General features: G+C 52.1%; 1 protein-coding gene across 6 annotated transcripts; it reads left to right on the plus strand.

Annotated features, from left to right (window-relative positions):
* Positions 1-1,937: 1,937 nt before the first annotated feature.
* POLR3GL (RNA polymerase III subunit GL) lies at positions 1,938-14,070 on the plus strand. Of its 6 annotated transcripts, none has more exons than XM_038383499.2 (9): positions 7,456-7,577; positions 8,241-8,353; positions 8,724-8,901; positions 10,143-10,272; positions 11,031-11,099; positions 11,805-11,861; positions 12,427-12,500; positions 13,006-13,119; positions 13,774-14,070. In XM_038383499.2, the coding sequence occupies exons 3-9, from the start codon at positions 8,779-8,781 to the stop codon at positions 13,858-13,860; spliced, it is 654 nt and encodes a 217-aa protein (XP_038239427.1). In that variant the 5' UTR covers positions 7,456-7,577; positions 8,241-8,353; positions 8,724-8,778; the 3' UTR covers positions 13,861-14,070. The 6 variants fall into 6 exon arrangements, with proteins under 6 accessions (XP_043358184.1, XP_038239429.1, XP_038239427.1 ...); XM_043502253.1 differs by having other exon boundaries at positions 7,545-7,563; XM_043502249.1 differs by lacking the exons at positions 7,456-7,577; positions 8,241-8,353 and adding an exon at positions 1,938-2,383.
* The last annotated feature ends 1,510 nt before the right edge of the window (positions 14,071-15,580 follow it).

A 15,580-nucleotide genomic window follows, 5' to 3' on the forward strand; every position in this document is an offset into this window, starting at 1 on the left:
TTTGCATGAGTGATAGCTCACAACCACTGCCAGATTCTTGGTGCCTACGCCGGGAGAGTCAGTTGTGCTAAGGGAAGAGACGAAAAGCGGCCAAGGTCTGAGGCCACCAGGTATAATGGACAGGTGTGTGGGTGCGCGTGTATGGCTCTCCACGCGGGGGCTGCGCCTTTCATAGGCACCTCTTCGGAGGCTTTTGTAATCCCTTGTGTCTGCCCTGCACTGTTGCCATGGTTACCTTGACTAATTATATTCCTATCGCTCCCTGCCCGGTTCCGAATGCGCTAGGTGTTAGTGGGGAAAAGTCAGTTTCCTTCATAATTCTTCAGCCCCAGAAGACCTTTGACCTCAGCCAAACCCAGACGGTGGATGGGTTAAAATTGAGTTGTTGGTGTTATTGCAATAATGCCAACTAAGATCAGGGCACAGTTGCGCTAGGCGCGGTACAGACATTGAAGCCGGGAATGCTAGGGGCTGGACAGACACAGGCCTGGACGTACACACAGATTGTGGACCAGTATAACTGTGTTGGCTACAGGAGTGATTGTTTACCAATATAGTTAGTACAGCTCCTACTGTGTCCACAATTATACCATATAAAGGGGCCTTATATTGGTACAGGTTATTCCCCTTCCCAGACAGGAATAAGTGATATTCAGATTTGCAATGATTTGATTTTTATCGGTAAACGTCAATTTCACCGCAAACCCACAAAAAAGTCCTTCCATTGATGATTGAAATTCACAAAGTATAAAAAATGCTGCTTGAATGCTTCTTGGAGTTTGATTGAAGGATAGTTACTTGGCATATTTTGCAGGGGATGTTGGCAATTTGTGTTTTAACGGTCATAAAGTTCTAACTTTTTGAATCTCAAGGTCAACTGTCATGAAATAATTATTGTCTGACCCCTGCTGTTGTCTGACCTCCCTGCCCGAAATTTCCTCCAACTGTAAAAATCTAAATCGATAAAAATCAACCAAAAATGCTTAGAAACAAACGTTGATATTATCCATCAAAATTATAAGAACATAAGAATGGCCCTACTGGGTCAAACCAAGGGTCCATCTAGCCCAGTATCCTGTCTTCCGACAGTGGCCAATGCCAGGTGCCCCAGAGGGAATGAACAGAACAGGTAACCATCAAGTGATCCATCCCCTGTCGCTCATTCCCAGCTTCTGGCAAACAGAGGCTAGGGACACCATCCCTGCCCATCCTGGCTAATAGTCATTGATGGACCTATCCTCCATGAACTTATCTAGCTCTTTTTTGAACCCTATTATGGTCTTGGCCTTCACAACATCCTCTGGCAAGGAGTTCCATAGGTTGACTGTGTGTTGTGTGAAGAAATACTTCCTTTTATTTGTTTTAAAATAACAAAAAATGAGTTCTGACCAGCCTAGCTATACTGGTGTAAGCAGATTTATACAGGTATAACTCCACCCACAGTCAGGGAATTGTACCGCTTTAACCGTACTGATACTGTGTAGTTAAAGCACTACAACTTTGGTATGGAGAAGGCCTTTGATTATGGGTGTAAAACCAAGTTATTCTTATGGGAGTAATGCCAGCAGAGATTAGAGCACCATTGTGCTAGCTGCTGTAGACATAGTGCCTACCCTGAAGAATTTATAGTCACAGGAGAAGTGATTTGCCCAAGGTCACACAGCCGGTCAGTAGCAGAGCTAGGCATCAAACCCAGGTCTTCTGACTTCTGCTGTTGTCTCCAGCAAACAACCCAATAGGCTGACATTTGAGAAAGAGGAGGCCCTGACTTTATAGGCTCGCAGCTGGAAAATTCATTTCCCATCCATTTCTTGGCTTCATTCACCCTGCCTTTGCTGTGTGATTTGGCAGATTTAGTCAGTGTTATTTGGTTCCTGTGGCTTGATGCAGGATGGGCTGACACCCACATCAGTGACCATAGCCCTACACCTGTCTGTAAAGAGGAGTAACACTATGAAACACATATGGCCAAGTTGGGCCAGCAGGACTTGTGTTAATGGGATGCTATGTATTAACTGATTGCCCTGGTAAGTTACACAGGGGGGTAAGGAGAGCTGGCTTAGTGGACAGTGGGATTCAGGAGACCTGAGCTCAAATCCCAGGACTGCCACAGACCTCCTGTGTCATCAAGTCATCTTGCACCATCTGTAAAATGGGCATAATCCTTCCCTGCCTCCCAGGGATGTTGTAAAACAGAAGCCTGTTAATACCTGGGGGATGCTCAGCAGCCATGGCGAAGAGGGACACAGGAATGCCTCATGGACTTTTTCTGCTGGGCTGTATACCTGGAGCTCAGCCCCTCGTCATCTAACTGCCAGAGCGGTCCAGAACTCAGCCACAACCCAGACCTGATCACCGGCGGCATAGGTAGCACTGCCTCTTGGTAAGTTTCCATTGTAAGACTCTGTTTTCAGTGGCTCCTTATAACTTTGCCAAACTCTAACCATCTGGGCTGGAATTTCTCAGGCCCCGGTTTCTGCCTCCAGCTGATTCTGTGGTGAGAGACGTTATTGGCTAAAGCTGCCTGGCCCTTTCAGGGAACAAGATTACATACAGAACGTCTACACTGCTGTTTTTAGCCCCAGCATGCGAGCCCTGGGGGCCCGAGTCAGTTGATCCAGGCGCTAAGACTTGCTGCCCTGGGGGGTATTTTTTTTGCAGTGTAGATGTCAAGGGCTGACCCCCACTCTTCTCGCTAACAGCAGATGGGCTCTGGAGCGATTTCCACGGGGGCGGATGGCACCGCGCCGGAGCGAGAGCAGCACGGGGGACTGCCGAGTCCGGCCTGGTGCCTACTCGTTGTTAGAGCTAAGATCTAGCGTAAGTAGACCCTCGGTCTATGAAGGGTCACGATCGAGGGTCTCGATGTGTTTGGTCTTTTGGGCCTGAGACGAAAACCTCGTCTGTGTCTCTTGGATTGTGAACCACAGACATTATCTCCTAAGCTAATATCTGTTATCAGTTTAATATCTGATATGTCCTTTATATGAGGACTGTATATTAAATTGATTTTTGTGAATACTTCCCAGTATCCGAACCCTGCAGCTCCCCCCCCCCAGCTCTTCCATGGCTATTTTCATAAGGATCCAGTTGCCTGCCTGCCAGTGAAATTCAATGGTGGTGAGTTCCTAAGTCCCTTGGGCCCCTTTCGCAGCAGACATTCAGCCAGGCGAAGAGAGGAATGATTTGTTCCAGGGCCATAGAAAGGAAATGAACTATGAAACTGGGACAGCTGGTCGGGGGAAGGCGACTCTCTTTCTAGATGTTGGTCGCTCTTTCTTTCTTTCTTTCTTTCTTTCTTTCTTTCTTTCTTTCTTTCTTTCTTTCTTATCTATCTTGGTTGCTAAGGCAACTTCACAGCTGGGCCTGCAGCGCACAGGCTCCCAGAGCCCCGCTTCTGCTGCGGATTGAGACTAGAATCCTGGCTCCCTGGGAGAAGGAGGCAGGAGCCAAGCGCATCTTCTCTCTGCCTCTCATCCCGGCACCAGCCAGGTGCTGGCAGTTATTTTGGGTTTCCCCCTCCCCCCTCTTTGCTATTTTCGACCGCTCTGTCGGAATCGGGGTGGAGGGGAGAGGGAGATGAGTCACCCCATCTGCAGCGCAGCCAAGGAGCCGCTTGGCAGAAAGCATCCTCCGGGCGGGGGGCTGGCGTCAGAGGTAATGGGGATGCTTCATCATGCTGCAAAGAGCAGCGCGGCTGGGATCTTTCAAAGAGGCACCCGCTCCCAGGCCTGGATCCTCCGGAGGAGTCAGCACCCAGCAGCTCTCCCCGGGGCAGATTTTCCAACCCGTGTGCACACCGCTCTTTGGAAAATCCAGCAATTTAATTCAGTGTCCAAATAGGAGCCGAGCTCTTGTGAAAATATGGTCCTAGAGCAGAGCTTTTAGAAAACTCTCCAATCTTAATATAATATTCTAGACACACACACACTCTTGCACGTGTGTGTGACTAGACGGTAGGCCAATGCCATTGTGTGGGCTGGAATCAAGCTACATGGCTGGAGTTGGGAAGCCCTGATTTCATGTTCTAGTCTGGCTCAGGCACCATTTCAGAAAAATTCAGGGGAGAGAGGAATTGTGACAGCCTCTAGAATATTATGTCAAGATTGGAGGGGTTTCTAAAAGCTCTGCTCTAGGAATTATTTTGGGGCCAGTCTCTGGCCTGTGCTCTATGGGAGGGTCAGACAAGAAGATCAAAGTGGCCTTGTAATCAATGAATATGTGATTATATGATAACCTGCAATGTTGGAAGTGGTGGGGGAACTGGAGGACACAATGGAGCATATAGACCTATGAAAAGTTGGGGGGGGAAACAATATCTGGGGGCCTGCCTCATAGCAAATGACACCCCTGTAGTCTAGGCAAGGCTAACAGATCACACACACACACACACCTGTGTACACACACACACACATCTGTGTAAACACAGAGCATCAGGAGAGTCTCAGCTCAAAGACCCCAAGTCAGCTTAGCTGTAAGGGGCTCCCCACCCAGGCCCCTGCCTCTGCTTCTCAGGACCCATATAAAGGACAGAGCAGCCCTGGCCCAGGGGAAGGGAGATCTGGATTGTGTGGAGGTGTGAAAGCTTTAGCCAAGCAGTCGCGGTCCCTGCAGCTACCCTGCTCTGCGCACCATCTGCCTTAGCTGCAAGGGGCTTGGTGGTGCGCTTGTCAGAGCAGCGATCCACGAGGGGTGGGTCTGGCTGGGGCAGAATGGGAGCAGCCAAAAGCTCCCGCAGCTCCCCCTCCAGCATGGAGCCCCCTTCCTTCATGCCATGAAACCTTTAGCAGTGGCAGCCAAAGCGCCTTGCGCCTGGCGTGAGGAGGCCACAGTGTGAGATGATTTGCTCCCTCCAGCAGCTTCCCTGTTGGGTCTGACATTTACCTCCCCACCCCCCCCGCCCCTGTGCCTGGCTGCCTGGGGACAGAAGCTGCAGCAGAGAGAGTGGCCGGGGGGGGGCGGACGGGGGAAGGGATGGGACAGTGTATGTCTTTAAGCAGAAAGCCAAGGGGGGTTTAGCCTCTCCTTGATTCCCCAGAGAAAAATAGCTGCAATCTTTCTGGGCCGGCCCACTGGGGTTGCCAGGTGTGCAGCCACCAGCCCATTAACCCTTCCTCGGAGTCAGCAAGACCCCCCAGGTATAGCTAGAGCTTCCTGCTAAATGGACCCTGTTATTCCAGCTCTAGGCTCTCTCCCCCCAGCTCTGCTGATCCCCCGCAATCCTGACCCACGCCTCCCTGGCTAATCCATCCCGGGCTTCCCACTCCCCCAGAGCTCTGCTAATGCACCTCCATCCTGACCTGCAGATGCCGTCCTAGTCCAGTTTAGCATCGGCCCTCTCCCCCGAGCCCTGCTTATGCCCCTCAATCCCAACCTCCATATTCATTCAGCCTTGGCCTCCCTCCCCCACCAGCTCTGCCAATGCACCTCAATCCTGACCCGCAGCCCCACCATAGTCCAGCCCTGCCCTGGGATCCCCGCCCCACAGCTCTTCTCAATCCCAACCTGCAGCCCCCTGCTCTCCCAGTCCTAGGCCCCCTGCCTAACCTCTTTCTCCTGATTTGGGAGCACTTTCCCAGTTCTGGTATATCCGAATGCCAAGGCCCACTAGAGCAGAGACAGTTGATTTGTGTTATGTGGCTAAACATCCCCAAAAAGTCAGCTAGAGAACCACACAATCTCATCGCAGCCTGCAAACTGAGCAGGATTTAAACCAACAGCAGACATACGAAAGCACTAATCTCCTATTAGAAAATGGGTCCAGCCTGACTCAGCTGATGGTGTTGCAATAAACTCCTCTGTCTGAGATATTTATTCAGCCCCAATCATCGTAGTATCAGCACATCTCACAACCTTTAACACATTTATCCTCACAACTCTGCATGTGAGGCAGGGCAGCGCTGTTATCCCCACTCTGCAGATGGGGAAACTGAGGCATGTAGCAGCTAAATGACTTGCATAAGGCCAGAACTGAACCCAGGTCTCTTAAGTTGGAGGCCAGCCTCCTAACCATTGCTCCAGCCTTCCTCTACCAGCCTCAAAATCATTCTTTAAAAGTCAGAGAGATCAGTGGCCTGTTTATTATGAGGGACGCATTTGCATGCAGAAGCAAAACAGCAAGGTGCTGAATAATCAGAGGAAGAGGGAGAGCGAAATTTCATCTTAGAACAAGGAGTACAGAAGAGCTGTTCCTGAAAGCAGCCAGTTCTTTGCTATTTATATCTGTGCAATTTGGAGCAGATCTGATTCCTGAGATAAAGTAGAGGGAGAAAATCCTTTATAGAGCTCCGTATTGTCAGGAAACAGATGTTTTTGTTCCTATTGTAAAGGCAACTTCAGGAAAGGCTGAAGAGGGGAGCAAGGGAAAGCAATGGAAGAGATGCATCTCAGGTCCTACAAGGTTGGGTCTAGCTAATGGTTGGATGGGAGATCTCCCATGGGGGCTTGTGCCAATGCTTCACACACTGTTATCTCTCTAGTTCTGATGACCTGTGTAGTTGGCTGTTTTGCAAGGCTCCGTGACATATACTGTAATAGTTATTTGTCCCTGTGGAAGGGGGCAGTAGCTGCCTTAGCTCTGAAGCCCTTTGTTTTACTGTCGGAGGTCATCACTGGGAACCGATGCCCTTGGATTCAGCTCTGGCTGGCTGGGCAGTAGCCGTGAGGCAGAGTTGAGGATCTAGGCTACTCAGGGAGCTTTGCATGAAGCTCAGCTGTTAAGGGTGACGAGCAGGGTAGAAATGTCTAGAGCGATGGCTGCAGGTCAGACCATGCTGTCAAACCTGCCACCACAGGGAACCCTAGTTCTAGAGGCCCAACCTCCCGGGGCAGGTTTAACAAGGACACTAGTAATGTAACTCCTCTGCCAATAGGGAATCAGGGGGGTTCCCCACTTGCAGCAGTCCTAGCTAGGGTGACCAGATGTCCCTAATTTATGGGGACAGTCCCGATTTTTGGGTCTTTTTCTTATATAGGCTCCTATTACCCCCCACTCCATCCCGATTTTTCACACTTGGTGTCTGGTCACCCTAGTCCCAGCCCAGCACATGGCAGGTCCCTCCATCCACCCCAACCCTCTCTCCATGCACGTGTAACCCTATGCTCCCCCCTCTCCCCATGGGGTTACTGTGCCCCTGGGTGGCAGGGCAGAGCAGTGTGGGGGGAAGAAGGCAGGGCAGAAAGAGTGCTGGGGGCTAGAAGACCCTCCTGGACTGTGCAGGGCACCGCTCCACCTTCCTCTGCCCCTTCCACACACTCCTACACTTCTCTCTCTTTCTCCTTCATCCATCCATCATCCATCCATCCCTTTCTTTCTTTCTTTCTTTCTTTCTCCTCCCCCCTCCCTTCTTTCTTTCTTATCCATCTTTGTCGCTTTCTGCCTCCTCCAGCAAAAGTCTCAGGCTCCGCCCCTTACGCCCGCCTCCTCCTCCTTTGATTGGCCGCGGCGCGCACCAACGAGCGGCCGCCTTTGGGCCCCGCCCCTTCGGAACGTTGTGTATCCGATTCGCTTCCGGGCGGAACCCACGTGGAGTCGGCGGGAGAGGGCGGCGTGAGCCCGACTCAGTTGCGCAACCTGGGTAAAGGTCCGGTCCGGTCCGGTCCGGTCCGCGGCGGCCCCCCAATGGGAGGCGGGGAGCGGCTGGCAGCGCCCCGCCCCGCCCTGCCACACCCCTTCCCCGGGGCCCGGCCTTGGCCCGGTGCGCCCTGGGGCCTGCTGGACATTGGGGCTTGCACTGCAGATCCTGCACCGTGCACTGTGCAGCCCGGGGCCTGGCACTGCACCCTCTGTCCTGGATGCTGGGTATGGGGTCCTGCACTGTGCAGCCCAGGGCCTGGTGTGGTGCACCATGGGACCCCGACCCTGCACCACATAGCCTCACTTCTGAGCCGTGTATCACACTCTCAGGGCGCTCTGTTATTTACTGAGCCGCCGGAGCACAGGGCTTGCACTGTCCACTAGGACCCATTCACCCGTGCGTCCTGCACCCTAGGTCTTGCACCCTCAGCTCTGAGCCATGTGCACCGTAGGGCCAGCACTGTAAACCCTCAGCTCTGATCTGTGCACTGTGGGTCCAACACCCTCAGCTCTGAACCGTCCCCTATATACCATACGTGCTGATTTATAAATCCAGCTCCACATGCTCTGGTTTGTGCCCCATCCACCTTCAGCTCTGAGCCGTGCGCCCTCAGTCCCGCATTGCGCACCCTTGTCCTCTTACATGTTCGGCTTATCACATCAGGGCAACTTGCGTGGTTGGCTAATGCACAGGTTGGACGCTGTTTAACCCCCCTTAACGTGCTGCGAGATATTAAGAGGACGGCGGCAGTGGGTTGTAGGCCTACCCGCAAAAGGGTGAGTACACCGGACAAAATGGAAGGTGTGTTTCCCTGTTAATGTTGGAAGGAGCACAGTGCAGTGGCTATCTTACTAACCAAGACTGCTGGAGATCTGGGTCCACAGTGGCTGTCTGTGTCTCCATCTGTTAGTCCCCAAACTGGGGTCAAGTACTGCTCTAGGGGTGCAGAGAATAAATCAGTTGAAGATTTTTGAGATGCTGAGATGAAACAGTAACTTCCTCCGAGCGAGGTGGCCCTCATGTTATTAAGTGCACGGGGTTCCTAGCATGGAGCTCTGTCCCACGGCTTTGCGGGGCTATGGCTTTGGGAAGATGCTATTCTCTAGATTCCTGAGGATCATAAAAGCTCTCTCCTCCCCTGTGCAGGCCTTGGCTGCGTTGGATCCCGGCTCTATGTCCGCCTCTCCTCGCAGAGCAAGCCATGGCTGGAAGAGGAGGCAGAGGGAGGGGTCGGAGCCAGATGACCTTCAACGTGGAAGCTGTGGGCATTGGGAAAGGCGACTCGCTGCCCCCATCTACCCTCCAGCCCTCGCCGCTCTTCCCTGTGAGTCCGTCACGTCGGGGTCCCCTTCTTAAACACACAGTACAGCACACTATGGCGTGGGTGAAAGGTGCTGGATTGGCTGCACTGGGGCACAGAGCAGGGAGAGCGGCGGGACAAACATCCCCCACCTGCTGCCCTGCCAGTGCCCCTCCCTTGACCTGGGGGGAATCTATGTAGCCCTTCGGTGTCTCGCCAGCAAGGCGGCCAACTGGTGCCAAAGGGGGATTTTGAAGTGTGTCCTCTGAGAGCTGAGACCCACAAACTAATTGTACTCATGGCTCTTTCCAAGCCATCAGGAGGGAGCAGCTTCTGGGTGCTGCCAGTCTGGAATTTAAGTGAATCCAGACTGTAGATCAGGGGTTCTCAAGCTTTTTCCTTCTGAGTCCTGTGTTGTCGCCCCCCCCCCCCTTCTATACAAACTGCACGGCTCACAACTACTGTTTTTCTGCATATAAGAGCCGGGGGTAGCAAGTAGGGCAGTTGCCCAGGGCCCCACACCACACCACAGGGGGACCCTGTGAAGCTAAGTTGCTCAGGCTTCGGATGGCGGGCCTTGGGTCACCGGGCTTCAGCCCCATGCGGTGGGGCTTTGGCTTTCTGCCTTTGGCACCAACCAGTCTAATGCCAGCCATGCTTGGCGGGGCCCCTGAAACCTGCTGGCGGCCCCCCGGACTCCTGGCTGAGAACCACAGCTGTAGAGGACTCCATAATGCACTCTATAAAGTCTCCATAGCCCCACCCCCCTCACATCTATGTACACAAACACACATGCATCTGTGCCTACATTCACATACAGACACACACACCAATGCATGTGTATGTACACACCCATCCATACATATGTACATATTCACACCCATGCTTATGTGTGTACACACTCGTGCACCCGCACATGTATATGTATATACATAGTTACCCATGCATATGTATGTACATAAACACACCCATGCATACATCTCTGTACATGTACGTACACTTAAACATATGTACATACACACACACACACAAAGGTACATACACACAAACATACACACCAGTGTGTTTATATGGCAGAGCTGGGCTCAAACCAAAGCCCCAGATCCTAATTCCCTTCCCTAACTTTAGGGGGTTTGAAATCCAGGTCGATTTCACAGCTGAGCCGCCTCCTCTCTCATGGTGCTGGACCCCTGCATATGTATCATCAGCTTGGCATCCCCAGCTTTGAAGTTGATACTTGCTTCTCTCCTGTCCTGTCTCTATAGCCCATGGAGTACAAGCCAGTCCCTCTGCAGACGGGTGAGGAAGTGGAATACATGCTGGCACTAAAGCAAGAGCTGAGGGGAGCCATGAAGAATCTGCCATATTATGTCAAGCCGGCCGCCCCCAAGAAAGGTACCAGGGGCTGCTCCAGTTGATTTAGGATCAACATTTTAACTGTATTCCTTCCCTCCCCTCCGTCCCCCCCCAAAAAAGGACTTTAGACAACTTAATGCAAATGAAAACACTGGGCCTGAATTCTCAGTGTTGCTAAAGTCCTTTTACACAGGAGGCAGTGGGACCTAGTGGCTGGTGCGCATCGCTAGGACAGACGAGACTGGGTTCTATTCCTGGCTCTGCCACTGACCTGCTGGGTTACCTTGGGCAACTCACTTCCCTGCCTTGTGCTTCAGTTTCCCCATCTGTAAAATGGACTCACTGATGATAAGAGATAGGGTTTTTTATTATTATTATACCAGTCGGCAAGCATAAAGCAGCCTTAAATATAAGTTATGCCCATTTTAAGGCCCCTTTACACTGCCAGACTGGTATAAAGGGGCTTTAACCTGGTTTGTGCTTAAAAATTGTACTGGTATAATTATGTTGGTCAGTGGTGTAATTAATTTACCAATATTGTTATACCAGTTCAACTCCGAGTGTGGACACAGTTTTATTGGTGTAAAGATACCTTCTATTGGGCTAGCTTAGTCTGGTATAGCTTTACTAGTCTAAGCATTTTTAAACCCGTACAACACTACAGGGGTTGTATGGCTTTACTACACCGGGCTAGTTAAATGTGTAGACAAAGTCTGAGTTTGATTGAGAATTCAAGCCCATTTATATGCCAATTATAAAACTGCAGTTTTGACCGCTGTTTGTGTGTTTCTTTTCAGATGTTGAGCGCTACTCAGATAAATATCAGATGTCTGGCCCCATTGATAATGCTATTGATTGGAACCCAGGTATGCATGGGAATATTTTACAGTCTAACTCTTGCTCACCTTTCTCTTCAGAGTTTTATTCCAGGTAGACTGATTCACAGCTGTGGAGAATCGCAAAAGACACGGCTAGATCTATCACCTTCTAATAACACCAGAGACACAACAATATGGCAGGACAGGAGATCTGGTGAAACTGAAAGGCAACACATAAAGAAGTGGTGAAAGAATTTTTTTTACATAATCTGTGGAACTCTTGTGCCACAGGATACTGCCAGAGTAAAAAGCATAGAGGATTTAAAAGAAGTTTAAAGAAAAGGAGGACTTGTGGCACCTTAGAGACTAACAAATTTACTTGAGCATAAGCTTTCGTGAGCTACAGCTCACTTCATCGGATGCGGATAAGAACATCTACAGTTACATTAGATAGATGGATAAATAAGAACAAATGATGATAGGTAGATAGGTAAATGTATATGGGAATGGATAGATGAGTGCAGGTGGGGATGCAGAGATACATAGATTATAAACTCTCATGCTTCAGGGCACAAACTGATTACTAACTAGTAGGGGGTCAGGAAGAAACTTCTGTTATTCCATCATTGTCCACTCGAGGATTTATTGCACCTTCTGAAGTAGCTGGTTCTGGCCACTCTCAGAGATGGGCTATTGGAGTAGACGAACCATGAGTCTGACTCAGTCTGGTGATTTCCTTATTTGTTTTTGCAGATTGGCGGCGCTTACCGCGGGAGCTAAAGATCCGAGTTCGAAAGCTCCGGAAGGAGAGTGAGTATTAAAGAAAATAATGATTAATGCAAGGTCACCCAGCAGAGCAGGGATTAGAACCACAGCTCCTGAGTGCCTGGCCAGTGCCTTATTTACTAGGCTACCTAGATTTGATAGGGACTGCATTTTATTCCTAACAGAAGAAAAGAAATATAATTCTTAGACTGTGCATGCTGTTCCCACAAGAGCTCCTGTCTGGCTTCCTCCTACTCCCTTCTGGTCCTCTCATGCCTAGGATTGGAGGCAATGAGCCCCACCTGGTCTGGTTTCTAGCCTGAGTCAGCAGAATAGCCCTACTTCCTGCCAAAACCCAGCAGGGTTACCTAGAAATGCAGCCCAATAATTAACGAGATGTGTGTGCCAGCATCAGGCCAAGCTCTTAGCCCAGCAACGCGAGCTTGGCCTGATGATGTGTGGCAGGGCTTGGAGCATGTCAGTCGACTGCAGCTGTATCGTGATGCATGAAGGAAATGAAACCAGCTCTCCCACTGCCCATCGCATGGGGTCCCCCAGGAATGCCCCATTGTCTGGCTGGGTTCTGATCTTTTCTCTTCCTCTGGGATAGGAACCACCATTCTGATCCCCAAGCACAAACAACGGCTTCCGGTGGACAAGGAGGAAGCTATTAAGAAACTGGAGGTAATGATGGTTTCCCTCTGATTTCCTGGGTGGGGAATCCTTCGGCTCCACCGCACAGCTGGGCGTCAGAAGGGTATTATTATTATAATCCTGGATTGCTGAACTCCCCCTCTGGTCCCGTCCACCTCCCCATCCCCATTCTGTGGCATGCTCATTCAGGTAGCCATGTGGGGCAGCTACGCAAAGCGCGCTGCTTCGGGGATATCGTGCATGCCATTATTTGCTGGGGCATGCGGTACCCCAGGATACCCCTTGCAGGTGGCTGTGCGTGCCTGGCTGTGCTGTGGGTATTTGGCCAGAAGTGGCTGCATTACAACGTGGGTTGCCGGGGAGCTGAAGTGGGAAGTGTCACGCTCTCAGCTGATGGCTCCGCAGGGTGGGACGGAGCCAGTGGGATGCCGGGGTGGTTTTTCTCTCCAACAGCCTGGCTTGACGCAGAGAACTGCACAGGAGTATCACTGCTGTTTGATTATCCTCTGGGCTTTTCTTTCTTATTAAACCCCAGACCCTTGAGAAGAAGGAGGAGGAAGTGACATCAGAGGAAGAAGGGGAGAAGGAGGAGGAGGAGGAGGGCAAGGAGGAGGAGGAAGAGGAGTATGACGAGGAGGAACACGAAGAGGTAAGGTGCCTCCGGAGAGGCCGGCCAGCCGCGCTCTCTGCAGAGCTGCTGTTTCTCACCCATTCTGCACCCGTTGATCTCAGTGGGAGCTTTGGCTGTGCAAGGCACTGCAGGATCCGGGGTTTTATTCCCATGGGAAGCAGCTGGGTGGAGTTGGGCAGGTCTGATCCCAGTTCCCAGTGGGCGAGTGTCCGTGTTGCAAACGTCACCGTCCCGGTTGGCCGCAGTCTCGGCAGAGAGGCTGAACGAGCTGCGTCTTGGCCCTTAGTGTGGGTCCCTCCAGGGCGGGGTGAGGCACAGGGGCAGCATGGGGAAGCCAGGGCCTGTTCTGTGGATGCGCCAGTCTCGGGTTCTGTTCCCTAGCATTGCACGGCAGCGTCTCAGCCAGACCAGCTAATTCCATCCTACCTCCCTGACTCCCCGCCCTCGTGTCTTCCACGGGACGTGCCCTTCCACTTCCTGTCCCAAACTGCAGCATTGCAGGGCGCTGTTAAACAGCCGCCCCCTTCCCCACCCAGCAGCAGCTGCACTGCCATGCTGGGCACAGTGACCCAGTGCGTCAGCCCTTGCGCCCGGCAGGGCAGTTGACCAGCTGGGGCCGTCGACCTTTGCCCTCCCCAGAACTTAGCCTCCTTCTCCCTGCTGGTTCCCTAGGAGACGGATTACATCATGTCCTACTTCGACAACGGGGAGGAGTTTGGGGCCGACAGTGATGACAACATGGACGAGGCGATATACTGAGGGAAACCGGGTTGCTCGGATAGCAGACGGGCGCAGACGGTGCTCGGACGCCTGGGGCCCCGGATCCCAGCCGTCTGCCCGCAGCAGGGACGGGTGTGCCGCGTTGGTGACGGCCGATCCCTCAGGGAAGCGGGGGCCGTGTCCAGGCTCGCTGGGGACGCCCCCATCCTTCCTCCAGCTCGGCCACCATTTCTGTCGCCACGGTGGGAGGCTTAGATTCAGATCAGCCGCTGAGGCCCGGCACTTTGCTTCCTGCCTGGCCGCCACCCCTCTCCGCGTGGGCCAGCTGGGGGTGCTGATGGGTCCCCACCTTGGGACCCTCCAGCGGAAGATCTCTCGCTTCACCCCTAGGTGGTGCTCTTGATCCACTTTCCCAGCAACTGCTTCTTGGAGGCGGATGGAAAATTCTGCCGGGATGGAGAGAGAATTGAACTAAAGCTGACATAACCAGCGTGTCCAAGTGACAGACATCCTCTGCCTTCAGACACCCATTCCCCCATCTCCCCCAGAGAGTCCTGCCTAGCTCAGCTGTGGGAGAAACTGACTAGAACACACTATCCTGGGATCTGCCCAAAGGAGAAGGTGAAACCAGCATTGAAACACAGCAGGGAGTGGTGAGCGGCTTCCTCCCCGCCCCGCATCGTCCGGTCCGCTTCGCTCCCACCTGCCTCCCCCTGCGATCTGGAGCTGAACTCTGGTCCAGCTGTTTGATCTGGGAACACAGAGTAGGGGGGTGTGTCAATTTCCGGGTTAATCAGCGGTTTTAATGGGAAACCCCATTGCACCAGCAGGCTCTTAGAGCTACAAGGGGAAACGTGAATGGAGCTGTTCTCCAGCCCCATGCCCCTTCCCAGTCCTGGGCCTGATTCTCCAGGGCCTGACCCCTCGTGCAGTCAGCCACTTCGCACCAATGTGAACGGCCTGGTGGGGTGTGAAGCAGGAGGTTGCACCAGCATTTTGCACGGGGGAAAACAACCGTACCAGATGTAGGGCCACGAAGAATCATGTCGGGGGGGAGGGGGGGGTTCACAGAGGATTTTAATCCCATTTCAGACCCCAGGCAGCCACCCGCTTCCCTGCCTCCCCTTGCCCCAAGGAGACACCAGCTGACTTTGAGGGATCCCCCCAATCTTGGAGGTGCCCTATGCAGGTTTCCTGTGTGGCTGGTGCCCTGACATGTTCCTGAGGCTCGTCTCAGAATGGGATCCATCCTGTTTCACATCAGCCTGGCAGTGACTCGGATCCCCCCAGTCTGCAAAGTTTTAATAAATGAGGGTGTTTTTACTGTCACTTTAAAATATTTTAGAGCGGGTGGGTTAATAAATGAGGGAGTGTCTCCCTCCCCCACAATGATTTTATGCTGCTCAGTGGTTAATGGTTGTAATGTACTCTCCCCTGCCACATCTTGCCTAGCTTATAACTCCTATGCCCTGCAGCCCCTCCTTCCGGAACTAAGACAGGCTGCAGGGGCGGGGTGTCTGGAGGAGGGTTGACTCCTTGGTTTGACCCCCTATTGAAAGAAACTGGTGAGTGCTCCCAGAATGTATTTGGATGAGTTTTAAAGAAAGATTCTGCACACAGAATTATGTGTGTGTGTATCATGGGGTGTTTACACGTGTGTTGTATTTGTTGTGTGCTGCATGTGTGTTTCTGCATGTGGTGCTTTTGCATGTTTGTAAGGGTGGGTGTTTGTTGGGGGCAGAAGTTGTGTTGTGTATGT

This window comes from Dermochelys coriacea, chromosome 24, assembly GCF_009764565.3.
Source record: "Dermochelys coriacea isolate rDerCor1 chromosome 24, rDerCor1.pri.v4, whole genome shotgun sequence".
Lineage (NCBI taxonomy): Eukaryota > Metazoa > Chordata > Testudines > Dermochelyidae > Dermochelys > Dermochelys coriacea.

Excerpts from the sequence above, each read along its gene's own strand:
- POLR3GL (XM_043502249.1), top strand. The coding sequence starts at position 2,259 with ATGGACTTTTTCTGCTGGGCTGTATACCTGGAGCTCAGCCCCTCGTCA. Across the intron at positions 2,384-8,723 it reads ATAGGTAGCACTGCCTCTTG|GCCTTGGCTGCGTTGGATCC; the intron begins GTAAGTTTCCAT and ends TCCCCTGTGCAG. Across the intron at positions 12,501-13,005 it reads AAGCTATTAAGAAACTGGAG|ACCCTTGAGAAGAAGGAGGA; the intron begins GTAATGATGGTT and ends ATTAAACCCCAG.